The sequence below is a fragment of the Sorghum bicolor genome, chromosome 1, assembly GCF_000003195.3.
Source record: "Sorghum bicolor cultivar BTx623 chromosome 1, Sorghum_bicolor_NCBIv3, whole genome shotgun sequence".
In the NCBI taxonomy this organism is placed as follows: Eukaryota; Viridiplantae; Streptophyta; class Magnoliopsida; order Poales; family Poaceae; genus Sorghum; species Sorghum bicolor.
This window is the reverse complement of record NC_012870.2, coordinates 73,534,043-73,559,746: the sequence shown is the minus strand read 5'-3', so window position 1 is coordinate 73,559,746 and position 25,704 is coordinate 73,534,043. Positions and strand designations below refer to the sequence as shown.

General features: G+C 42.7%; 3 protein-coding genes across 3 annotated transcripts; 1 reads left to right on the top strand and 2 right to left on the bottom strand.

The window, feature by feature from the left end:
• LOC8067460 (probable galacturonosyltransferase 14) lies at nt 600–6,883 on the bottom strand. The gene is made up of 6 exons (XM_002465610.2): nt 6,226–6,883; nt 4,610–4,668; nt 4,345–4,500; nt 3,085–3,672; nt 1,835–2,137; nt 600–1,481 (listed from the first exon to the last, which is right to left on the bottom strand). Exons 1-6 carry the CDS (start codon nt 6,500–6,502, stop codon nt 1,182–1,184), a joined length of 1,683 nt encoding a protein of 560 aa, XP_002465655.2. The 5' UTR covers nt 6,503–6,883; the 3' UTR covers nt 600–1,181.
• LOC8054210 (probable leucine-rich repeat receptor-like protein kinase At1g35710) lies at nt 12,667–17,230 on the bottom strand. Its single transcript, XM_002465609.2, has 11 exons — nt 16,950–17,230; nt 16,156–16,303; nt 15,144–15,215; nt 14,565–14,636; nt 14,237–14,308; nt 14,005–14,148; nt 13,721–13,801; nt 13,559–13,630; nt 13,380–13,451; nt 13,205–13,276; nt 12,667–13,103 (listed from the first exon to the last, which is right to left on the bottom strand). The coding sequence occupies exons 1-11, from the start codon at nt 17,044–17,046 to the stop codon at nt 13,013–13,015; spliced, it is 993 nt and encodes a 330-aa protein (XP_002465654.1). The 5' UTR covers nt 17,047–17,230; the 3' UTR covers nt 12,667–13,012.
• Nucleotides 22,272–25,676, top strand: LOC8054209 (UDP-glucose 6-dehydrogenase 4). The gene is made up of 2 exons (XM_002468250.2): nt 22,272–22,428; nt 23,997–25,676. Exon 2 carries the CDS (start codon nt 24,011–24,013, stop codon nt 25,451–25,453), a length of 1,443 nt encoding a protein of 480 aa, XP_002468295.1. The 5' UTR covers nt 22,272–22,428; nt 23,997–24,010; the 3' UTR covers nt 25,454–25,676.

Genomic DNA, 25,704 nt, shown 5'->3' with positions numbered 1-25,704 from the left:
GAAAGAACTCTTGTGACGTGGGACAAAAACGGGAAAGCATTGTTGTGAGGAGGAAGCCACACTGAATCTGCGATACTGAGACCGCAAGCCACAGCCGATAAACTGGCGTGGATCCGTTTCAGTGCTGGGCTTCCATTTCGACTAGCCTGCTCAGGACCTCAGATTTTCTCTCTCGCCTTTCCACAACCAAAACGCCTACTGACTACAGTAATTCCCACAAAAAAAACTTAAGGCTCTGTTTGGTTTGATTCCAGAGATAACCACGGCATAGACACCGGCTGCGCCACAACTGCGGCGCTTGTTTTGAGCGCCAGAGTTTGGCTTGCACCAAGTTTGGTCGCGAAGCAAATGGCTGTCTGAGAAAATAGAACACCCCGAAGTTGCGGCTAGGCAACCTGCGTACGCCATCTATCTAAATTCTAAACACACCTAGTGACCGCAATACTTTAGCAATGGTTAGTCAAGAGGTCAAACGCTTTCGTCTAAAACAGACGATTATATCTGATTTCGGCAGTTTACAAGCTGCCGACAAGCAAGAGAGTGCCGTTCCTTGTTCCAGCCCTGGCTCTCGATAGGCTCAACCATGGGAGTGACGTATATTTCTCACAGTTCAGCGCAAATACTATTGAAAGAATTATCTGCACATCTTTAGTATGTCAACAATTGTAACAATATCCTGTAGGTTACTCCACAAACAATGGCATCTCTACTACAATCATCTCCAACCTACCAAAGCAATCACAAAACTACCAGAACAAAATTTCAATGACTCGAGTATAAAAAGAATTAAATGGATGGATGGAAAGCATATAAACTTGCCACCTCATAATATCCGCCTCCTTTCTTCATCTTGATCAACCAATCATTCAATCTTCTAGTCTTCTGAGTTATTCTGTGACGAAGGATCAGCCAGTCGAAGAGCTCCTTTTGCACAGTTACAGTATAGAAAAGAATGATGCACCAGTATGATACAGATGGTAAGAATTGTGTTCCCCTATGATACAGATGAAAACTCCAGAGGTATTTGAATGCCAGTTTTCGCAGGGGATGGTCAGTTGTATTGAATGCTGGTTGCTTTCTTGATTATCCAGTATATTTATCCAGCAGCAATCGGCCTCTCCAGCCAACAAACGAAATCATAAACTTTATACTCCCTTGCTGTGTCCAGCATTTGCTGCAAGTCACTCCTTGACATGCTGAGGCTCCAAAATATGGCAGTTTCTAACGAAGTCATTGGAGTAGTTTACATGCTTTGTCCAAAATGGTTGTAGGTTCTTAAAAGCAATGTCTAGCCATGGCTTGCACTGGCCATTGTAATGTATCACTGCAGCCCTCCTGACGCTCTCAATATCTGTCTTGTCTTGGTATCCTAAGCCAAGCAGGTGCCATGATGGGTCGATGCCATGCACATGACCCCTAAATGCTATAAGGGCGGGTGGTAAAGTACCAAATTTCCAGAGTGTAAGACCAGATTTTAGGTTCTGCAAAAGAGATTGAAATTAATGTGAAGACAAATAATGGCAAGCAACAGCTCTTATCATGTTTTAGGTAGTAGTTAACTATGTTTTTTTTAATTATTTATAATTTTCTATGCCTGGAAGAATATATAAGCGTGTGGTGACCAAAGCCAGGTAGCAGAAAAGGAATTCCACTTTTTACATTTACACAAGAATGTTGAATCAAGGTTTCTTTTTAAGATTTTGGAACACTGTACATATTACAAAATCTGCATGCAAAAATACCAGAACGATTTCAGTTCAGAAACATAGTCAATGACCTATGGAACATAGAGTAAGACTGGGAAATGGATCCTTGTGGGTGTAAAATGCATTACCTCCTTCAACCAGAAATGATATGTGTCCCTAATGTTTGTCTTCCTCCAAGCTGCCAGATCAAATATATTCATACCATATGCCCAAGCACATTCATCTGGGTCAAGACTCCGAGCTATCACGGGATGCGAGAAGTTGAAATACGTCCTGAAACGCTTAGACATCACCCAGCTGTCTTCCCCTCTGCATGTTTCCACAGCTCCATTCACCTTCCCTTCAAGATTGATCGCCCAAAGGGGAGACAAATCACGCTGAACAACAATGTCATCATCGAGGAAGACCACCTTGTTGAGGTTGGGAAAGAGCTGGTTGAAAAAAAGTGAATGGATCAAGTTAAAAAGATGTACAAAGTCTATATTTGTTTCACAATCTTTGCTACAGAGCATAAGCTAGCTTTAAAGCTGTATTATATGGTATAAGTGCAACTCAATTATTACTAGAATTTGGAAAAGGATAGTGGAAACTAAAAAGAGCTGGTAGGATATAGCAGCTCAGCACATTAGCAGCAAGCAAAAGTGCACAATCAACACGTGATAATGATCCCGACAAAACAGAAATACGTTTGAATATCTTCATTTGAATCAGATATAGAAAGAGAACTAAATGCATCTTAGTAATGGAATGGTTAGTGGGGTATCTGTTAATTATCACAGTTTCAGCATGCATCACGTGGTAATGATCTAGTAGGTAACCGTAAAGGTCATATTGACTAATCCAGTAAGCTTGAGCCCATCCAAATGGTGTTCTCACATAAGTATTCAGTCAAATTAAATGCACAAGTGAATTATTCACTACTCCCTCCTTCCTAATATATAAGGCGTAACTACTTTATATTTGTGTTCCATAATATAAGGCGTGATCTCTCTAGACGCACGTACACCAATGCAGTAGTACTATTGTTGAGAGAGAGAATTAAATATATTCCTTGGTCTTTGAACTAGAGGTGGTTACGCCTTGTATACTGGGACAGAGGGAGTAGTACATTGAAGTTGGTTTGAACATGCCCTACTACATCTAACAGTACACTATCCCATCCACCTCTGTTGTATGAAAGAAAGCATGCAGTGTGACATTTTCCAAGCTCACTTAGTCAGGAGCCTTGGAGGCAATCACCTAAACAACCTAATGCCCTAGCATAAAGATATGCTAGAAAGCATGACCATGGAATCTGGTTGACACATCAATATGAAGTGCTTAAATAAACCGGTAAAAAAAAGGAAGTGCAACAGATAGAAAGCCAATGGCAAAGCACCTCAGGCAAATAAATGCGGAGATGGTTCAGCAGGGATATGTATTTGGGGCTCCGAGCCTGCAACTTTGAAGCAAGCACCCTAGGATTGTCACTTGCGCTGGAAACTGTTGCATGATCTCCATGATAGTGATTTCTAACTCCACGATGGTTTTCAATAGCCTCTAGTACTGGGACATTTTCTCTTGTCAGCCAGTCAAACTGGTGAACACCTTTTACTTCAACTATTGCAGGAGATATGGAATTAAGAGCAAACCATGAATGCATCCCAGGATATGTTTTCTTATCAGTAATAACATGGAAGACTACTTTCTCAGGCACTGAGGAAGATCGTACAGTTGAGCTCACAACAACTGAAGCAGCAAGAATGTTATCACTGGCTAGAATATAATGTTGGAAGGAATTATCAGAAAGCAAAGGTAACAGTTCTGGTGGCGGTAACTGTTTCCGTGCATGAGCATTTGAGGAGTATTCATCAGTAAGGCGCAGAGACAAGCAGTGGATTCCTTTGGGAATAGCAGTTGCAGCATAATGTTTATACAGCTGTTCTGCCAACCTTGACCTCTTTACCTCCTTATCCATGCTTTCCATCTGCAATATAAGTAATATAAGAATAAATGTTATAAACCACAATAGTGCTCTAAAGCACCTAATCAGGAGCTAAGGTCAAAGGTCAATATTTTATTAAGCAGTGTACAACAAAGCAGCAATACACAATTACACAGAGATGGGAACCTATGCTGAAAAGGATGACCAATTACATATCCAGGAGCAATACACAATTGTACGTTAGCTCCCAGAAAATGTATAGATTCACTTACACAATTGTGAAATACTTCTGCAACTCTAGTTTTTTAGTGATCATGCCCTGTATTAATAGCCTTTATTAAAAAAAGAGCCTGCACCCTTCTTCAGAGAACATATGAAAATAAACCAAGTGCATCTCTAAAGTTCTATAAAGCACAATATATAATGTGATACTATGCAATAATTGCATATTGTCACAGAATAAGTTGTCGTTCTCATGTACATGCCATTCTTGTTCATAATGAATGGGTTTTTGTTATGTTTAATTAGTAGCAAATGTGATATGGATTATTTGAGCGCCCAAAATCAATATGCATAGTCCATATCATATTGGGGGCTTCCAAATACACATCACAAAAACCAATTCAGTTTTGCTTTAAAAGCTTGCTCATGCAGCACTATAACTTTAACAAATTCCAATGCATGTGAATTAAAAAAGGCAAGTTAGTTCCATACCGTAGCTTTCAACCTAACAGCAAATGCTCTAGCATCATAATGGTTATCCTTCATCTCCAAAAGAAAATCCCTGAATGATTCTGGTAACTTTTCATCAGATGGGTATTCCTCATTGTTAACTTGATCAAAAATTCTGTACAGATCTTGCACCAGCCTCTGTTAATATTAAGTAAGAAGCGGTAAATAAATTGTTGTCTCTAAGAAAAAGGGTAAACAAAGAGTCATGAGTTACTCAAAAAAAAGTACAAGGAGTTTAGTAACTCACTGTAGAATCACCCCCCTGCCTACCAAGGAAACTAGGCCCTATTCGCCTCCCCAAGCAATCTGCAAAACAGGATTACAAAGGTTACAAAACACACAAACTATGAGATATAATAAAAAATGTCAGTTCCCTGGAAAGAAATAAGCTAACTGTGATAAAGCACGCATGCAACCCAGGGGTTCTACAGTAAACAGCCAAAGTACTACCCCAATCCCAAATGTAGGTCATTCTAGGATTCTATCGGTCAGATTCACAAAGCATGGTTGATGTTACTAGATTCATCATGGAAAATACTTATATTTAATTTTTACAGATTAGAATCTGCATAGCTTTTACTTATATTTAATTTTTACAGTTTAGAATCTGCATAGCTTTTTTATTTTAAAAGGCAAGTGAAAGAACATTAAGACCGTGTCACTGTCCTAAACTTACATTTGTGATAAGAGGGAGTAAATAATACCAATTCCATACCAGAAGACCTTGAAGCATGAACAAAACTATCTATCTCAGTGTATCAGCCGCTTATAGAAGAACATGTGCCTATAAGGCTATAACACAAGTAGAGAGCTTATGACAACCAAACTTTACACACAGAAATCAAGAATGACCTGCCAAAATATTCCACAAACCCATGATACCTATTTGTCTTTGCAGGTGCTATCAAGTCACATTTCATACAGTCAATCAATGCTGATTGTCTGAACCTTAAGTGCCCAGCCCCAAATTATTTTGCTTAGGTTATTAGGACAAGTATCCCTACTCCCTAGGGTATAGAAATTAAGGTACTTATTAAAGTACCAAAACTGAAGTTCCAGTATTTTGCACAAATCTAGGGGCGGTTTCAGCATAACTTCTCATGACTGGTACACAGGGAAGTGGAGCACGTTTATCTAAAAGTAATCAGCTCACTAGGTGCAGAGGTGGAGCACTTTTACCTACAATTAATCAGTTAGCCAGGCACATCAAGGGCTTAGTTATATCCTTATAAGGCTATATCCATCCTTGATGCCCAAACAATCAGCTACCTAAGATTTTAGAGTCCAGATTAACAGGTACCCAGTTCAGGGTTGAAACATATGATGGGTATATAGAGAAGGACTGATAGTATCTTTCAGGGATCATAGTATGGTGTTTGCTACAGTCTTGCAAGACTCAGCTCAAAACTACAATAAAAAAAGCTCTTCCAATGCTAACACTGCAGCTGATAGGAGTAAATCCAGTCCCTCAATCCTAACCAAAGTGATGGCTTGAAAAACTACATTTCGACCAATGCAAGGAAATTATATGCCTAAGATCCACAAATCTACTCACCTGGAAACTGAATCATAAACCCAAATAGTCGACTCTATCTATTTCAGTTCAAATAAGCACATCAAACAAATAAGATCGCCCACACCTGAGACCTTGAATCTGAAGCTCGTAGGCGAACAAATCACACGTTCTCGGAGAAGCATTCGTACATTACCACATTCCCACCGACCGCGAAATCCTATGCCAAGGATGCTGAGATCCAAGGTTTACCTCCCAAACGCACCAAATCAACAACCCAACCCACCGCAACCAAACCCAGAAAGAAAAGGGAAAAAAAAACTCCACGAGATCGCAGCCGTCCATCTTACCGACGGAGGAGCACTTGCTTCCGCCTGCCTCGAGCGCGGGGACGGCGGCGAGGATGAAGGCGAAGGGCAGGAGGCAGCCGAGCGCCACGACGACAGGGAACGCGACGGCGCGCCAGTACCATCCCCCTCCCCCTCCACCGCCGCGCCGGGCGGCCCCGTGCGGCGGCGGCGGCGGTGGGGGCGGCTGCGGCGCGACGCGCACCTTCATGGAGTCGACGACGCCATTGCTGCTGGAGATGGTGATGCTGCGCATGCTCGGCGAGATCCGCAGCTGCATCCTCCCCCTCCCCCTCCCCCGCCGACGGGAGCTCCGAGTCCGGCGGCCTAGGGTTCCGGCGACGGCGGCGGCGAGGCGGTGGCATTGGGCAGAGACATGCTAATCGCACCGGGTGATACTAATAGGAAATAGCAATGCGCGTCGCCGCGTGCGATGCGAATACGGGGCGGCGCGGGGGTGCTATCGGCGAATCCCCAGGGGATTTTCGAGGCGAGGGATTTGGGGATTTGATTTCTCTTCCGGGAGCCGGGCGGCTAGGCGATGGCCGGCTATGGGGCTATGCTCTGCTCCCGTCTCGCTTGCTTCTCCCCTTCCCTCCTCTCTCTCTCTCTCTCTCTCTCTCTCTTCCGTCCCGGAGGAGAAAGCAGGGGAGCATTTTGTTCGGTTCCTCTGTTTGCTTTCTTTTTTGTTTCTTCTGTTTCTACTCACTCTGTTTCAAAGAAAATATATAATTCTAAATTTGAATTGAGTCAATTTTTAGAAATATTATTAACATCTATGACTTCACATAGGTATACTAGAAAAATATACTGTACAATTAATTTTATAATAATTATTCGATATCATAAATGGTAGTGACTTTTTGTATAGGTCTCTTCAAATTTAAAAATAAATTAACTTCTTAAAAAAATCTAGACTCTAGGGTATATATAAGCATTTTTTCTTTTTTTTTGCTTTAATTCATGGTCCTCTTTATCAATCTTCTCGCAATTTATAGTTAAAAAAACTCACTCTCCTTTTGATGTAGCTGAGTATCAAGATGTTTGGCATATTGTATGTAAATAAAAGCTGATGTCCACGATCACATTTCTACCAATTTTAGTAATTACAGGTGTACTCCCCTTGTCCTTTTTAAGTGTTGGTATGATTTTTGTGCTCGTCAAACTTTCTTAAGTCTTTGCTAGGTTTATAAAAAATATTAACAATATTTGTATCTTCACATAAATTTATTATACTTAATGATACTAATTATATACCATAGATACTAATTTGATCAAGTGTTTGACTTATCGGCAGGGAGAACAACAGTTAAAAAGGTATGGAGGGAGTATAATATAGATGATTTCTTACCTGCTACAAAATACATGCGTGTATAATAACAGATTTAAAGTTTTACACTGGTGTTGTATATATGAGTTTTTCTTGTGTCATAGTATTAATCGAAGCCAGCATTATGCTACAGCAACAAGTGAAAACAGCTCATAATCGTGTCAAACCAACCTTTAGGAGGCTAGAACGTTTTGTATCACTAGCTAGTTGCTTGGAAGGGAAGGACAGGGTGGAAGCTAGGCCGAGAAGAAACCAACGGTTGAGTGACTCAACTTGAGTCCTGTGGAAAGAGAGGACGCCAACGGAGTGTGAGCAGGTGGAACAAAGCAATCAACGCTTGGAAGCTGTCAAAATGACTCGCCTGACAGCGATCCCTCATCGACCAGAGAAGGAAAGGAACGTCCGTGTGTAATTGCGCGGCCATTAATTTCTGAGTATTGACCCTTTTTAATTAATATAAATATCGTACAGAAACTCCCTATCGCTGCGAAAAAAATGCGATGGTGGTTGTTGAAACGAAAACGAAAAGACGTTGAGCAATTTTCGCACCGACAGATTTCGCTCCAGCTGAACGCCCGGGAAGAGCTCAAGTTGACCCCCAGCAAGCTCGCAGCCTCGCACCGGTCGAGGCTGCCAATCGTACGTCATCACTCATGTGAAAGGGAATTTGTTACCTATAAGATAAGATTTGTGCCGGTCAGTCTATAAATATTTTTACCCGGCAGATTTGACCAGCTACTTCTACTGTGCTGCAGAAGCATTTCGTTTTCGCAATATGTAGGAGTAAAAAATATCATGGGAAACGATCGGGTTTGATTGATTTAGTAACAGTTATGCAATTGGACTTTGCATTTTTTAAGTTTGTCAAAAATTTTAAAAATTGCTCTTCAACAGTTTTGCATTTGACTTATGCATTTTGACAAACTTGACATTTGATGGACCAAACTTGGCATTTTTGCATAGGCACAATGGGTTGGCCAATTTTGATATCCCGAGAATCTTGGACTCCTTGTCGTGCCCGTACTCCCCACGTCGTGGTAGTTACCCGCGATACGACTCCTCCCCACGCGCGACTCTTTTCTTTCCCCCGTGCGTCGCTTCTTTTCTTCGCGAGCCGCCTCCTTTCTTCACGCGGAGACGAAGAAGATCCATCGCTGCCTTCTTTTCTTGCAGCGATGCGATGCTAGGAGATCCATCGCCGCCTCCTCTCCTTCCTTCACGTGACGCTACGCCAGGTAGGAGATCCATCGCCGCCTTGTTTTGTTGCAGCAAGGCGAGGCTAGGAGATCGATTGCAGCGACGAGATCGGAACTCGACGACCTGGACCAAACGGCGACGTGGACTTGCGAGATGAACACGGCCGCGCAACGCGCGAGAGAATTGGCGGTGACGGGCGAAGAAATTTCCCGCGAAGATGAAAAATTCCCGGACAAAAATAGTTGGGTCCACTATTTTAGGAAATGTCAAATCAAAATGCCAAACACTTGGAGATGAACTTATACAAACTCCAATAAATACCAAATTCTAATGGCATGCCTCGTCCCTCTGCTATGCTCACAGCTGTTACGCAGTGCAGGTGCATATGCCTGGTGCCCACCCATGCATACAAGCAGATGCCAGATGGTCCATGACTGATGCCTCCTGTGATTCTGTGAAGAAGTGGCGCCTACGTGAGTACACGTCTATGTCTATTCTACATTTCTATACTTGTGGTTGTGCCACGTAAATGCGGGAAAAAAGAACAAATAAAAAGAAGATGCCCAAATTGAGCAGATATTTCCATCTCGTTTTAGTTTAACAAAGAAAGAAAGAAAGAAAGAAATAAATAAATAAATAGCACTTGCGAGATGCTACTGCAGAGGTAGAGGTAGCCTGGCCATGCAGGGGTTGATGGGTGCAGACTTCGGAGTGCATGTTCCTCCGTTTCCTAGCACTACCAGTACCAGCTCCCAGATCTGGCCGCTACTCGCACCGGCGGGCTAACCACGTGCTCACGGCTTAAAATACAGCTCCGTTTGCTCTGCATTCTGCCTCTTTCTTTCTGGCTTCTAGCCTTGTGCCGGCTCTAAAAAGTTCATCGTGAATGGACATCCAAAAAAATGGCTAGGCTAGTCTATCCGGTTAAGATAAATCTATCCGGTTAATATAAATGTGGTCTCTACTCTAGTGTACAGTATACTACGTCTACTTGCAGAGCTCCCGGTCCCGGCAATGTTGAGCAGAGCAGATCTGTGCTAGGGACTTGGGTTGGGTCCCTTGTTTTCAGTGATCTTTTTAGTTCTTTTGGGGAGGGCCGAGGGTGAAAAACAAAGCTGTGGATCAATCAAACGGAGTGCTTTGACAACATGGACTGAATTCAATATGCCTCCTTGTCTGGGGGAGGCCGGCCGTTTGGTTCGGTGGAGGTGGTTTTGGTGGCCTCGGGTTGGTACCTGGTCTTGTTGCCACCACCAACTGATGACTGACGACTGACGAGAAGGAAGCAGCCAACGGGGCAGTAGAGCTGAAGATAGGCAAAGAATTATGGCATCTGTTCTGTTCATCAAAAACTCAAAAATACACTTTGATTGTCTCATGCTTCTAGTAATAAAAAAATATTATCCAAACAACTCCACGATCGATTGATCGAGCCCTCCAAACCTCCTCATCTCTCGAGCCCGTTGGCCAGAGGATAAAATGCCCTTGATTTTTTTGTGTCACATCGGATGTGTCGGAAGTATGTCGAGAGGGGTTTTTAGAAACTAATAAAAAAACAAATTGCATAACTCATCAGGAAACTACAAGACAAATCTATTAAGCATAATTAATCTTTCATTAGCACATGTGAGTTACTGTAGCACTTAAGGCTAATCGTAGAGTAACTAGGCTTAAAAGATTCGTCTCACGTTTTTCAATCAAATTGTGTAATTAGTTTATTTTTTTATGTACATTTAATGTTTCATGCATGTGTCTAAAGATTCGATGGGATGGACGAAAAAATTTTGGGTGGGGAACTAAACAGGTTCTAAAATTTTTTGGGAAATGGACACGGTAGCACTTTCGTTTGTATTTGACAAATATTGTCAATCATGGACTAACTAGGCTTAAAAATTCGTCTCGTTAATTTCGATCAAACTGTGCAATTAGTTTTTATTTTCGTCTATATTTAATACTCTATACATGTATCTAAAGATTTGATGTGACGGGGAATTAAAAAATTTTGTAAATTTTTTTAGAACTAAACAAGGCCAGAGCTGCCGCGTGCTCCGGCCCCCAGCGTCGTCCCCCAGCCTACCCAGGCGGCCACGCCCCCCACGCAGAGGCGCAGTGGCAACGCTTGCCCTGGCCTGTGCAAGCCCTGCTTGATTCGCCTGCAGACGGGGAAAACAAGTGAAAAAACAACGTTGGATTAGGTTGGTCCCTGCTGCTGCACCCTCGGGCTGCAGCCGTGGCAACCATATCCAGCAGCCAGAATACAGCCATGCCGCCACTGTGCGCGTTCGCGGTTTGCATCCTCTATTTGTTCTTATTCAGGGTGCTGCTCCAGACTCTGATATGTTATTAGTCTTATTACTGTACTTACTAATTGTTATTAGTAGTATAATAATCTATGAAACATAAACACATAATCCTAGGAAGCAACACTCACCAGTCACCAGCTCGTGTCGGCAGACCTAACCCCTCTGACATCTCCCTAAACACTCCAGATCACATGTCGGTGATGTATGCATCGTCAGATCATCGCAAAACAGGTGCATTTTCTGTTCCCCAAGACTTTATTCATTGCTATAATAGAGTTACAAGTAGCATGATAAAAGCAACTAGGCATGTTAACTGTGGACCAGGACCACGGTCCTGGTGAAAGCATCAGAAGGCTGCGGTGCATCCCAAGCCTGTGCTACTGTAGCCTGACATCAATGGCTTATGGTTTTCTTCATATTTTTCAAGCGATTGCCCCCTGTGTGCTTGTCAGCATGTCATTGCCCAAACAAAGACGCCTGTCCTCCATGTGCCTTGGGCAGCTCCAACTCCAAGCCTGAGAAACTGGACCATTTGGGCGGACAGCGACTCCTCATGTCGCTGAAAAACTGAAGGGAAATGTCTCGCTAAGGCAAAACGATCAAGAACTGACACTACCATAGATTGGGGTATTTGGTAGTATATTTGGAGTTCAGAAAGCAATGACAGAAACTGTTACAACGGTATTGTGATAATGGGCTTACCAGGATTAAAATCAAAATTGTGCAAGATGAAAGCACAAACTGCCGTACGGTGTATTCAGCTTCAGAATTTGGATAAAATACCAGATATAGGTCAAGACATTTGCAACTGTGGCGACATCATCAATTCGGACATGGATTCTGAGATGCATCCAATTTCTTGGAATGCAATAATCATGATACAACAGTGGGAGTTCAGAAGGGAACAGAATACCGAAAAGGCAACATGGACCACTAACAACAAAGGTAACATTGTTAAAGTTATAAATGGTGTAGAAATGCATGTGACCTGGACAGTATTCTTTGCCGCCACAACCATCCTATCAAACTGCGCAGCATATTGGATCTTCTGAACCCAAGTTTGGAGTACAAGACATTGTGCTATGTGGGCCACAAAACGCCCTAGGCCTTGTTTAGTTCTCCAAAAATTTTGCAAAATTTTTCAGATTCCCCGTCACATCAAATCTTTAGATATATGCATGAAGTATTAAATATAGATAAAAATAAAAACTAATTGCACAGTTTGGTCGAAATTGACGAGACAAATCTTTTGAGCCTAGTTAGTCCATGATTGGACAATATTTATCAAATACAAACAAAATTGCTACAGTGCTCATTTTGCCAAAAATTTTGGAACTAAACAAGGCCCTAGTTTCTCCATTTTTTTTAGCAAAAAAGGCTCTGGTTTCTTTCAGTTATGTATTTACTTATTTTCCTCAACCGCATCCACTACCTTAACTTCTCCTGAGTTAACCCAACTTCTGTTCATAAATGGAGAGCATGTCCGGAATGCAGTTATTCTGCCTGATCTTTTCTTGGGCAGATCCAGCCTGGTATCAGCAGATTCTCCTCCCCACATGCCCACGCTTTCAAGTGTTGGTGGCACCAAATTTGCTTCCAAAAAAGGCCAGATCATACCCAGTGTGTAACAAAAATATCATTGGCCACTGGTTGTACCAGGACTGTCGGTGCCATGCGATGTGCTGGCGTTACATCTGACGAGCATCTCCATCATACAGCAAAGATACAGGGTAAACAATACAACCTGTACACTCACATCTAATAATGTCGGCAGTGTGACAGTGGCCTCTACTATTCACTGTTTTTCCTCTCTCTTTTTTGCAAGAGACTTTTTCAAATGTAATTTTGCCACTGAACAGTTCAGTGACAAACATAGCTACATATATGCCCTAAAAATAATCGTGGTAGCGGCAGTAGTCTACTGCAGGACGCCAAGACCTCAGGTCCCCAAACGAGCTTGCTAAACTAAAATGTCAGCATCAGGCAATTCCAGCACCTTGTGTGTTCCTTTTGATCTAGTTCCTGGTCTGAAGTGATTTCCTTCGATGTACCTGCAGCAAGGGCATAGATGTACTTCAATAAATGTAAAGTAGAAGTAAAATAGAAACCTTTCTGAAAATAATATATAATTGAGATTATGAAGCCAACTTACAGCTCCTTCAGAAATGGATGCCTGTACAACCCTTCGGGTATCCTCCCAATGAAGTTGTTATTGTCTAAGTACCTACCACAAACCATTGTAATATGAAAACATGAGAACCAAAAGAACACTAAATGATCCTTCCTCCCATAGAGAATTCAGGTAAGGTTTAAGCAGCGAGACTCACAAATAGATCAGCCTTGGAATGTGAACTAGCTTAGGCGATATTGATCCGATCATCTTATTATTGGACAAGTGCCTGAAGGTACAAGGATGATCAGATGATCTAGTATTTCTTATTTTTCAAGGGAAAATATGATGACAGGTCTTAATGCGATAAAATCTTCAGCTTCAGAGAAGACTTACAAAATCTCAAGGTTTGTCAAATTTGCAATCTGATCTGGCAGCACACCAGTCAATTCATTGTTGTTCAGGTATCTGAGAGACAAAACTTAGCAGTCAGCAAAGACAGCACTCGCCATTCACGAGAGAAGGATGAATTTGGTAGCATTTTATATTGTGACATACAGATTTCTCAGGGAAGGGAAGCCATTCCCATTGCCGATAAAATCCCTGAGAGTGCCTGTCAGGTGGTTGTTGCCAACATCACTGCAAAAGGAGAATTTATTATTTGCCACGACATCTCACAAACCAGGATGGTTATAATTGAGGTAGTAAATATGACTTGGTTTTCCTTCTAAAGGAACAAGAAATAGAAGGAACCAAGTAACATGTTACTTGAGGTAGTGAACATGACTTGGTTTTCCTTCTAAAGGTGAACAAGAAATAGAAGTTTCAAGTAGGATGTTTACAGGTGACGTAGGTTCTTTAGAGTTCCAAGTTCAGGGGGGATTCGCCCTGTGAAGCGGTTCTCATGAAGATAAAGATAACGAAGTTCTGGCAGGTTTGCAAGCTCCACTGGAATCTCGCCTTTGAAGTTATTGAAGCTCAAATACCTAAACATTCCCAATAACACTTAGAGAAATCAGAAGTGAGCCATTTATCTATCCATATAAACTCAGTACATTCTAAAAATGAACTTACAAGTGTGTCAGTTTCTTCAGTTCACCTATTTCAGGTGGAAGCACATCTTGAAGCTTATTCCACCTCAGGTTCCTGAGTTTACAAGAACACTTGCTTAGATGAAGAACAGATGAAGAACAACTATACTCAAATTAGCCATGGACTAAGGGCATGAAAGTAGTACTAGTGCAGCATTGATTCAATAGCTATCAGTATCTGAGTACATTGAAGGATTGCAGAGAATAAAGAAACTTATGTTCAATGTTGCAAGAACTGAAATGCTCTAAAGTGCAAACATCTTGACCTGAACGCATATACTTCAGTATGAACAAAGATAATCCATACTTACAATATCCTGAGATGTTTCAACCGTCCAATCTGTGGGGGAATTGGCCCTGTCAACTTGTTATTGTGGAGATCCCTATTAATTGAATAGTTAAGTTACATACTGGTCAAAATCACAAAGTTGTTCTACTGCAGCCCTTCACAAGGTCATTCAATAATAAGACCGCCTTCAATTAGTGGTATTTTTTTTTGACAGAAAATAAAATGTGCAACTCAGAGAAATAAACAAAACAGAAGCTGGCATAGTTAAATTAATAAATGATGATGGTTAATGGGTAAATCTAGCTTTCCCTTGCGGCAAATGATCTATCCAAACTCAGGGACATAGCACAGCAGACATGGAACTTCAATGCTTCTTTTTACAAGAGTGTATAAATCTATCAGATAACTTGTTCTGTGCTCTTAGTATCTTACCACCAAATGGCTGTCTTAAAACCAACAGACATTTAACAACAGGTATATGAAGAGCATGGACCCAATCAGTTTATATCAAATAATCATGAAAACATAAACAGCCATGTGCTCCTAGATGCTAATATCGAACATATTAATAAAACAGGACTGACAAGGAAAAGGTTCTTACAATCTTCTTAGATCCAACAGGTTAGTTACTGCTGTTGGGAAAGGACCAACTATTGATACGGCATAGACTTCCCTGAAATAAGATACACAATATGGCATTCAGGCATGTGTGTGTAAAAACGATTAATGATGCATGAACATTCAGACAAACAGTAAACATGATTTTGCAATTCATAGAGTAAGAAACACATGTATAGTAGGTAAATTGCAAATTATCTTATTTATTTCCAACCATGAAATATCCACGGAGTAAGAAAGTAGGTAATGCTGCCTCGTTCTAACAACAGTTTTCTTTTTCTTTTGTGTGTGTGTGTGTGTGTTGTGGGTGGGTGGGTGGGTGGGGGGATGTAGCTTTAACAAAAGCCATAACAAATGGCTGCAGCATGGAGATACGAATGGTGGAGAAAAGTTGATAATTCGGCTAGTGGAGATTTGAGGAAGGGTCTGAAAACTCTCTAGTCATTTTGGGAGCCTGGAGCATCTGGCGGCACAGAAATGATTGTGTCTTCAATGGTGCAACCCCAAATGTTAATATGCTGCCTTTGGCAAGGGAAGAGGCCCATTGGTGGAGCCTGGCAGGAGCTAAGGGGATCTCCCTGCTCACTACCGGAGGAGCAGTCTAAAGGACTACTATAGTGGTCGGGTCGTCATTTTATTTTTAAACCAGCGATTTAGTCTCCTTGTAGTGTGGGTCTGGGTCTATGTATGACTCTCTCTTCTTCTATTAATACAATGATACGCAGCGCTCCTGCGTGTTCGAGAAAAAAATGTGTGTAGCCAAATAGTTTTGTGACAATATTTGCAAGGCCAGGAGCCTTCTCAATTTACTAGGTGATAAAGACTTTCCTGTGTTGGAGCAAAACAAAAAAAAAATACTTTTAAGGCTTCAAGTCTTACACCTTTTTTATCTCTGGAAATAAACTTTGCAACCATAAAATAACTTCCAAATGCTCATCCATACCAGGAGCCCAGGAGACAAGGTACAATCAAGAAAATGGCAAAATGGTTCTTACAGTTCTGTCACGACTCTGTAATCCCCTTGCTGAGAACATGTCACACCGGACCAGGGGGGTAGATCACCATGCCCACAAGGATCATCGCCGACCCATGAGTATACAACTCTCCAGCCTAGTGAAGATTTGATCTCATTCAATGCTTTCACTGCATAAAATTGACTGATTTTAGTTCCAGTACTTAAGCACTGAGCACCTACTGAACAGTTTACAAACATTGCTAACTGTGAGCAATGTCTGCAAAGCACAACTACTGTCCCGAGTACTCAAGCAATCAGGAACCACAACACTACATAGTGCACGTTAACTATCATGAATTTATGAACATTAGTTCAGTTACAACTCAATCACAAAGTCTCAGCAATCACCCCCTTGGAACTGTTGGGCCCAAATTCTGCAGAGAGTATATGCTATTATACATAAGAACTAAAATTACCACATATGAAACCAATTTACATCTTAATTGAGATACTAATAAATGGATCCAACAGTGTTGCGCCAGAGTTTATGCAAGAACAATTATATATCACGCGTCTCCAGAAATGCACAGCCGAGCCCGTGACTGCAAGGGAGGCCAATGCTACTCGTACGGCCGTACAAGTAGAACAGACGCCCAATTCAGCGCCACTGAGCAGGGAAACGCATGGCTCCGGATGGAAGGCTGGGTTCAGATCTCCAATGGCGCGCACAAAAGAATCAATCTTTCTTCTAAAACGCCGACTCGCAGTGAGCAGCCAGGAGTTCGCGGACGGGATCGGAGGGTGTGGCAAAAGGGGGAAGGAACAGTCACGTACCGTCTCTCTTCACCGTCTTGCCGAGCGCCGAGCCAGCCAGGAGGAAGAGGAGGAGAACGTGGAGAGATAAGGCGCGCGCGAACGACGCCGCGGCCATGGCTGAGGAGGGGACGGTGCGCTAGTACTGGCGCAGCGCGCGGCCGGGCACCATAAGAGACGAGAAGGGGAGTGCCGGAAGGGGAAGGTGGCGCCGCACCGGGATGGGGTAGTGGCGTAGTGGGAGTGGGACTGTGGGAGACTTGGAGGAGTGGCCGAGTGGGAGTCGGCGGGTAGGCACTCACGGTCACGGAGTCACCCTGTCAGTCTGTCACAGGGGCGCTCGCGGAGGCGGATTTCACTTGCCGCGTCGTCGGTGGGTTGGGCAGGTTCGGTACTCCGGTCGTTGCGTCCGGTCGGAGCGCACCGTGGCGGCGCGGCCGTGCTCGCCGACCGGATCTCCGCCTTCTCCGGTACCAGAGACGTGGATTGCCGCCGAACGGCGCCGGACCGTGGCGGAAATTCAGGCGATCGCTTCGCAGGAGGAAGCGTTCGATCGGTGGCTGAACTAACTAAACCTTAGTAAAGTTCCAAACAACTTGACTAAAAAAATTAAAATAATTTAGTTCCATTTCAAGAGTAGCTAAAATTTAGTAAAGAAAACAGATCCATAGTTTAAAATTCACCGCAACGCGAACGCGGCATCGAGTGCGGAGTACTAACACTCAGGCAATTAGAAATGGGGACAGGATTATTGAATAGGGTTCTGTGTAGTGATGGTGAACGTAGAACATATGTATAATCCCGGTTTCTTTCAAAATCAAAACTACGTATAATTATATTCGAGTACAATCTCCGACTCTCGTATGAGGGGGCAGAAAAGGAATTGTTGGTAGATTTAGGAGGTCAGGGGAAAAAGCAAAAAGTATTTTTACCCTCCTCAACTATTCAATCAATAGTTACAATAGACTAAGCAAAAAGTGTCACTTTTGTCATGTTCTATTGTTGACGTAGACTAGTTAAAATAGATAATAGTTACAATAGACTAACAAAAAGTGTCACTTTTGTCATGTTCTATTGTCGACGTAGACTAGTTAAAATAGATAATGTGAGCATAGCAAATAACACACAAATTAAGAAAATCATAGAATATTCATATAATTTTAAGCTAGGCACTATTCCATATAAAGCCAGTCTCAGTAGAAGGTGTTACCTTCCAATTTCAAGACACAAAACTACATAAAACGGATTTCTCTTAGTGCATATTTTTATTACACATTTTCGTAAGGTTATTTTAGACTTTTATGCGTTCCACCGGTCTCTCTCTCTTCCTCGCTCACCAACGAAGGTGCGCCTGGACAGAGCACGCCCGCTCGCGCTCGTGGCCAGCGGAACCGCATCTGACGAAGCTCACACCCGTGGTCGGTTCCTATCCGTATCGCGCTCGATCCGTATCGCGCTCGCTCGTGCGCAAACGACCTTATTCGCGGTGAAGGACCTCGCCCAGCGGAGGAGACCATGGCGCACCTTGGTTGAAACGATTGGTTTTCCTATGTTTTGGATACACGGCTCACTCGTTTCGTCCCCATAAAACATTTCTCCTTCTCTTTCTTTCTCAATACATGGCCTTGTTTACTTTCCAAATTTTTTGCAAAATTGCTACAGTATCTATTTCGTTTGTATGTGACAAATATTGTCCAATCATAGACTAACTAGGCTCAAAAGATTCGTCTCGTCAATTTCGACCAAACTCTGTAATTAGTTTTTATTTTCATTTATATTTAATACTCCATGCATACGTCTAAAAATTCGATGTGATGGAGAATCTGAAAAATTTTACAAAAATTTTGAGGAACTAAGAGCATCTCCAAGAGCTTTTGTAAATCTCACTCTATAAATCATTATTTAGAGAGTCATTTGCATAAAAATAGTTTTCTATACTTTTTTACTTTCCAACAGTTTTGCTAAATCTCATGCGCACTCTAAAAGTCATTCTCGTCTTCTATATTTGGCTAGCGAAAAACCCGGAATAGACAATGGCTATATTTGGATGACCATTTAGAGAAGCTGTTGGAGGGTAATTTTTCACCAAAATTGCAATTCCTAGCATTTAGGAAGAATATACAAAGTCTCTTGGAGATGCTCTAAACAAGGCCCATGTAAAAGCTCTATTTCCAATGATGTGGCACCCTATTTAATATGTATGAAACTTACATAGAACCCGCATTAAGACTGACCTAAGATCAAGCATGATTCTAGCAAAGTATAATTTTTGTTTTGATATTTTGTTGGCTAATTTTTAATTATTTTTAAAATATGGAAGCGAATTTTATGTTTTTTATTTGCATAGTTTATAGACAAAAAATATTCAAATAAGTTTATTTTTGGAAAAATATCATTGAACTATCAATGTAGTTTGATTTTATCGTCCTCGTAGCTAATGTGGTGCCACAATAGACAAAACCAGCATCTAAATTATGGCCTTGTTTAGATCCATTTTTTTTTGGATTCTAACACTGTAGCACTTTCGTTTTTATTTGACAAATATTGTCCAATCATAGAGTAATCAGGCTTAAAAGATCCGTCTCATAATTTACAGGCAAACTGTACAATTAGTTTTTGTTTTCATTTATATTTAATATTTAATGCTCTATGTATGTGGCGCAAGATTCAATGTGACAGGAATCTTGAAAAGTTTTTTGTTTTAGGGGTGAACTAAAACAGGTCTATGTAAGGCCCTGTTTAGTTTCCCACCCAAAAATTTTTCATCCATCCCATCGAATCTTTGGACACATTAATAGAACATTAAATATAGATAAAAAATAAACTAATTACACAGTTTGGTTGAGAATCGCGAGACGAATCTTTTAAGCTTAGTTAGTCTATGATTAGCTTTAAGTGCTACAGTAACCCACATGTACTAATGACAGATTAATTATGCTTAATAGATTTGTCTTGCAATTTCCAGACGAGCTATGTAATTTGTTTTTTTATTAGTTTATAAAAACATTTCCCGACATCTTTGCGACATATCCGATGTGACACCCAAAAATTTTTCATCTCCAATCTCTAAGGTAAATGGTTTTGAAAGCTGCGGGATCAGAGTCGGACTATGTGACTAGATGAGGGGATGGAAAGGACATTTTTAGATCAGATAAAAAAAAAAGGAAAAGGTACTGTACATTATGAACCCTTTTGGGGGAGGCTGCAAACAATATCCGGTTCCGGCCCATCCAAGTGAAAAGCCAATTGCCCAGGCGTATATGGGCCTCTTCCATCAGAAAACCCACGCGACGCGACACGGACGACGGGACGAGCACGTGAAGTCAGCTCGCACGGCCTAATCCACTAATCGCAGGCCCGGAGGCCTCCGCCTTGCGCCAACTGGCACGGCGCCCGCTCCCACACGGTCACACACCACACCGGTACCGCGGTCAGCTGCCCTGTACAGGCTGTACCGACTTGCCGTGGCTTCTAGGCAGGCCTGCCCTGTCCCTGTTGGATGCCGGATGCGCGTCCGCCCGCGCTCTCACGCTGTCACGCATGGCGTACGGCTCCCGGGCGGAGCCGCGCGCGTGCCATCCGGTCCGTCGAAACGCGATGGCCGCGGCCGAAGCCCGCCACGGCAAACGACGCGGTTCGCGGACAAACCGCGCGCTGCACAGTGCACACCGACACCAGATGCTCACGAGAGTCAAAGGTATTATGGACTTCTGCTTACCAACCCAATCAGGACCGAACTTTTGGCAACTAGTTCGCCTTTGTCCAGTTGTTTTCCATGCCGGCCAAAACTTGTTGGTCTTGCTAGCCGCTGTTTGTGTCAATGTAGTGCGCCTCGGTCCAGTTTCAGGTTTTCCATGCCAAATTTGGCCAAAATTTGCTGGTCCCGCTGTAGTGTCAATGTAGTACTGTAGCACCAAAAAATTGCTGGTTAGCTTTGGTTGCTTCGCAATATAAGCACAAATTAAAGACAGGATTAGAATCCAACAAGGACATGTATATGCTGCTACGGTACTCTAACCGTTTGGGGTTAGATCATCCAGAATCATTTTTTTGATAGCAAATCCTTTCCATTAATGGTGATAGAATCATAATCAGCAAGAATGCTTTTAAATACGAACGATCCAGATAGCGTTTTAACTAAGGCCTTGTTTAGTTCCGAAATTTTTTTTGTTTTCGAAATTATAGCACTTTCGTTTTTGTTTGACAAACATTGTCCAATCACGAAGTAACTAGGCTTAAAAGATTCATCTCGCGATTTACAGGTAAACTGTGCAATTAGTTTTTAATTTTGTTTATATTTAGTGCTCCATGCATGTGTCGTAAGATTCGATGTGACGGAGAATCTTGAAAAGTTTTTGGTTTTTGGAACGAACTAAACCAGGCCTAAGTCTCGGGTGAATCCAAACGAACTAAACAAGGCCTAAGTCTCGGGTGAATCCAGGCCAATTAATCATAAGGTTTGTCTGAAAATAGGTGAGATCATTAGAAACAATTAGCATTATAGAATGTTTTTTCCATTGAAATTCTCAAAAACATCGGTCGTAGCTCTGCTCCGTACTGCTTCTTTGATTTGGCTCTGGCTCTGTTTGCGCATGTCTTGTACATTATTATGTAACCATATAATATTTATTGTAGCAGCTTCTGATTTGACAAATTTTTAACTGAAAATGGAGAGGAGCTAGAGGAGCAGGTCTCGACAGCTCCTCCATAGTGGTTTCTAAAAGGTTGTTCAAAGTTGAAAGTTGGAACATAAACACTTTTTTCCGTAGATAAAAATAGCTCTAACTTTTTTTGCCATTTGGTGTGACCTGGTTTGAAACATTGTCGAACTCGGTGCCAGAGTTACACCAAACGAGCTATATTTATGAATTATAATACGGTTTTAGATAATGTAAGGTCCATTTCTCGCTGTAAAACCATAAACGGTGAGACGTATAAAACCATCGCTGAAGAGATTTCTTTTTCGACCGTTTCTTTCTCTACGAGGCGAGCGTAACAAGCAAACACGCACACCTTGCAAAGGTATAATAAGCAAATAAAGAATCTGATCCTACATAATACTAGTACTAATATGAAAATAACACCTCATCTAGTCGTTTCCCAGCTGGTGCCGTCGCACCATCCTTTTTACCAACAGTCTGCCCTGCACGCCATTGCCGGTAGAGACCGACCGCAAGGCGTGCAACCGAAGCAGTCGTGAATGGTTCTATTGGCAGTCGGTGGGTCAGCTTGGCCCCGCCCGGTTCGTGGGCCCCCACCTCACCTCACACACCTCGTGCGATGTGTGGAAAAAAAAGGCCGTAGGCGTAGGTTCGTTGCGTTCGCACGCACCCTCCTATTTAACCGGCTCCTTCCCTCCCCTCTCCCCAGGACAGACAGAGAGACAGGAAACTCCTCTTCCTCTCCAGTCTCCAACTCCCTCCTCACCCAGATCCAGATCTCGCGGCGAGGCGAGAGGGCGGAGAGGCCGCCGGAATCGGATTGGCAAGGACATCAGGAGGTATACCTCTCTCCGTCTCTGTTCTCGGATCCTTTCTCTGTCCCGGCAATTCCGCGTAGGCAGTAGCCAGCCCAGTCCCGTTTTTGCTGAGGAAATCCTCTCTTTGCTGTGACCGAGCACTCAAATCGGAACCACTCACCCTCTGGCACTTGTTCAGATTTGTTTGCTGCGTGCTGTCTAAGGCGCGGGGTCGACTCTAGTACTCAACCCCAACGATCAGCGTCTGTTTTTCGATCGATTAGAATCAGGAGATCGCTTATACTCCTACACCTTAGGGGACCGTAATAGGATCCAGGCCGCGTTCTAGTATTTCTTTACTTTGTTTTGGTCTCTAGAAAAATTGGCGAGGAGGAAATGGTCGTCGTCAGTATGTATTGTCAAATGCCATTGAGCAGGGAGCCAGGGAAGACTGGTCATACGTTTAGTTTTTTTATTTATCACCAAATGTCAGATCTCTACTGGGCATCACCACGTCAAACTACTGCAGTGATCATTGGCGTTGATCACGAGTCTTCAACACAACTGTGCACTGAATTCATTGAATGGCTTATACGGCCATTTTCTTTTCAAAATATGTTATGTGCTCAGGGTTCCTTACTCAGCTACTGTTTTTGGTTTGCAATGGGTAATCTGAAGTATGTATATGAGCCGGCACGCCCACAAAGATTTGCTAGTGGCAATGTTGGCAGTATAAGTGGTTGTAGCAACAAAATTTTTTTGACTGATGATCTCTGTTGACAAAAGTCAACCAGATTGGTATGCTTCAGTAGTGTGCATGTCCGCTGTTGTTAGATCGTGCACATTGTACACCACTTGTCACAGTATTATTATTTTGGTTTTAAGATGTTGTCGTTAATCATTTATTATTTGTCGCTAGCGGCTTTTCAGCAAATAAACTGATTTGTGAATGCTAACGGGTAACGGCAACCCCAGAAACTTGGATAGTTAACTGCCGTTATATGAAATAATTTATTCGACTTAGTACTTCTTTTACAGCTCAAAAAGTTTTTTTTTTTGGGAAATATCTGAGAGAGCCATTAATTTTGAGTCTTTGTGCATAATATAAACCATAGCTGGCATGCCCATGATGATTGCTACTGGCAGTGTTGGCAGTATCAGACTATCAGTGGCTTGTAGCAACAATTTCATTGACTGATATCTGTTGACAAAAGTCAACCGGTTTGGTATGCTTCAGTAGTGTGCATGTCAGCTGCTGTTAGATCGATGCACATTGTACACCACTTGTCACAGTATTATTATTTTGGTTTTAAGCTCTTGTCATCTCATTATTTGTCGTTACCGGCTTTTCAGCAAATAAACTGATTTGTGAATGCTAACGGGTAACGGCAACCCCAGAAACTTGTACGGTTAACTGCCGTTATCTGAATTAATTTAATCGACCTAGTACTTCTTTTACAGCACAAAAAGTCTTTTTCTGGAAATATCTGAGAGAGCCATTATTTTTGAGTCTTTGTGCATAATATACATCATGGCAACTATGCTCTTGTTGCAGTGAGGCATGCTTACTAACATAACTAATTGCTGTTATTGTCATATTCCACATGCAGTCACACTTAGCAAGATGGTGAAGATATGCTGTCTTGGTGCTGGATATGTCGGTGGCCCAACCATGGCTGTCATTGCACTGAAATGCCCTGCTATTGAAGTTTGTGTTGTCGACATCTCAGTTCCACGCATTGCAGCATGGAACAGCGACCAGCTCCCAATTTATGAGCCAGGCCTTGATGATGTGGTCAAGCAGTGCCGTGGCAGGAACCTATTTTTCAGCAATGACATTGAGAAGCATGTTGCTGAGGCTGATATCATCTTTGTCTCTGTCAACACGCCAACGAAGACCCGTGGTCTTGGGGCTGGCAAAGCTGCAGATCTAACCTACTGGGAGAGTGCAGCCCGCATGATAGCAGATGTGGCCAAGTCTGACAAGATTGTTGTTGAGAAGTCCACTGTCCCTGTCAAGACTGCTGAGGCCATTGAGAAGATCTTGACACACAATAGTAAGGGAATTAACTTCCAGATCCTCTCAAACCCAGAGTTCCTTGCAGAGGGCACAGCAATTGAGGACCTTTTCAAGCCTGATCGTGTGCTCATCGGTGGTCGGGAGACTCCAGAAGGCCAGAAGGCTGTTAAGGCTCTGAAGGATGTCTATGCCAATTGGGTCCCCGAGGATCGCATTCTCACAACCAACCTATGGTCAGCTGAGCTGTCCAAGCTTGCAGCAAATGCCTTCTTGGCTCAGAGGATCTCTTCAGTGAATGCGATCTCAGCTCTGTGTGAGGCTACTGGTGCCAATGTGGCAGAGGTAGCCTATGCTGTAGGCAAGGACTCGAGGATCGGACCCAGATTCTTGAATGCTAGTGTTGGTTTTGGAGGCTCCTGCTTCCAGAAGGATATCCTCAACCTTGTGTACATCTGCGAGTGCAATGGACTGCCTGAGGTCGCTAACTACTGGAAACAGGTTATCAAGATTAACGACTACCAGAAGAGCAGATTCGTAAACCGTGTGGTGTCTTCCATGTTCAACACTGTATCTGGAAAGAAGATTGCAGTGCTTGGCTTTGCATTCAAGAAGGACACTGGTGACACGAGGGAGACGGCGGCCATTGATGTCTGCAAGGGCCTTCTTGGAGACAAGGCCAAGATTAGCATCTATGATCCACAAGTGACTGAGGACCAGATCCAGCGTGATCTTGCAATGAACAAGTTCGACTGGGACCACCCAATCCACCTGCAGCCAATGAGCCCAACTGCAGTGAAGCAGGTCTCTGTGACCTGGGATCCGTATGAAGCCACCAAGGGCGCACATGGTATCTGCATCCTGACTGAGTGGGATGAGTTCAAGGCTCTCGACTACAAGAAGATCTATGACAGCATGCAGAAGCCTGCGTTCTTGTTCGATGGCCGCAATGTAATTGATGCTGAGAAGATGCGGGAGATTGGCTTCATTGTTTACTCCATTGGGAAGCCCCTTGACCCCTGGCTCAAGGATATGCCTGCTGTGGCTTAAGTGGTAGAAATCCTAGACAAAATGTTGCTGTTTGTTCGAGGGCTCCAATCTGCATCCACATTCCCTGCCCTTTCATCCCCTATAGTGGGTCATATAGGTCATAGTGAACAGGGTCGTTTGCCCTTGTGTTTTGACTGTAATGTACTTCAAATGGATGTATTATCTTTTGTTGTCTGGTTACAGATAAATGAATAATAAATAGCAAGAGTTATCAGATGATCTCTATGTTAAATGTATACTAGCGCATATGT

Excerpts from the sequence above, each read along its gene's own strand:
- LOC8067460 (XM_002465610.2), bottom strand. The coding sequence starts at position 6,502 with ATGCAGCTGCGGATCTCGCCGAGCATGCGCAGCATCACCATCTCCAGC. Across the intron at positions 4,501-4,609 it reads GGCAGGGGGGTGATTCTACA|AGGCTGGTGCAAGATCTGTA; the intron begins GTGAGTTACTAA and ends TAATATTAACAG. Across the intron at positions 3,673-4,344 it reads CTGTTAGGTTGAAAGCTACG|ATGGAAAGCATGGATAAGGA; the intron begins GTATGGAACTAA and ends CTTATATTGCAG.
- LOC8054210 (XM_002465609.2), bottom strand. The coding sequence starts at position 17,046 with ATGGCCGCGGCGTCGTTCGCGCGCGCCTTATCTCTCCACGTTCTCCTC. Across the intron at positions 14,309-14,564 it reads TTGAAACATCTCAGGATATT|GAACCTGAGGTGGAATAAGC; the intron begins GTAAGTATGGAT and ends TTGTAAACTCAG. Across the intron at positions 13,277-13,379 it reads ATTCCAAGGCTGATCTATTT|GTACTTAGACAATAACAACT; the intron begins GTGAGTCTCGCT and ends GGTTTGTGGTAG.
- LOC8054209 (XM_002468250.2), top strand. The coding sequence starts at position 24,011 with ATGGTGAAGATATGCTGTCTTGGTGCTGGATATGTCGGTGGCCCAACC.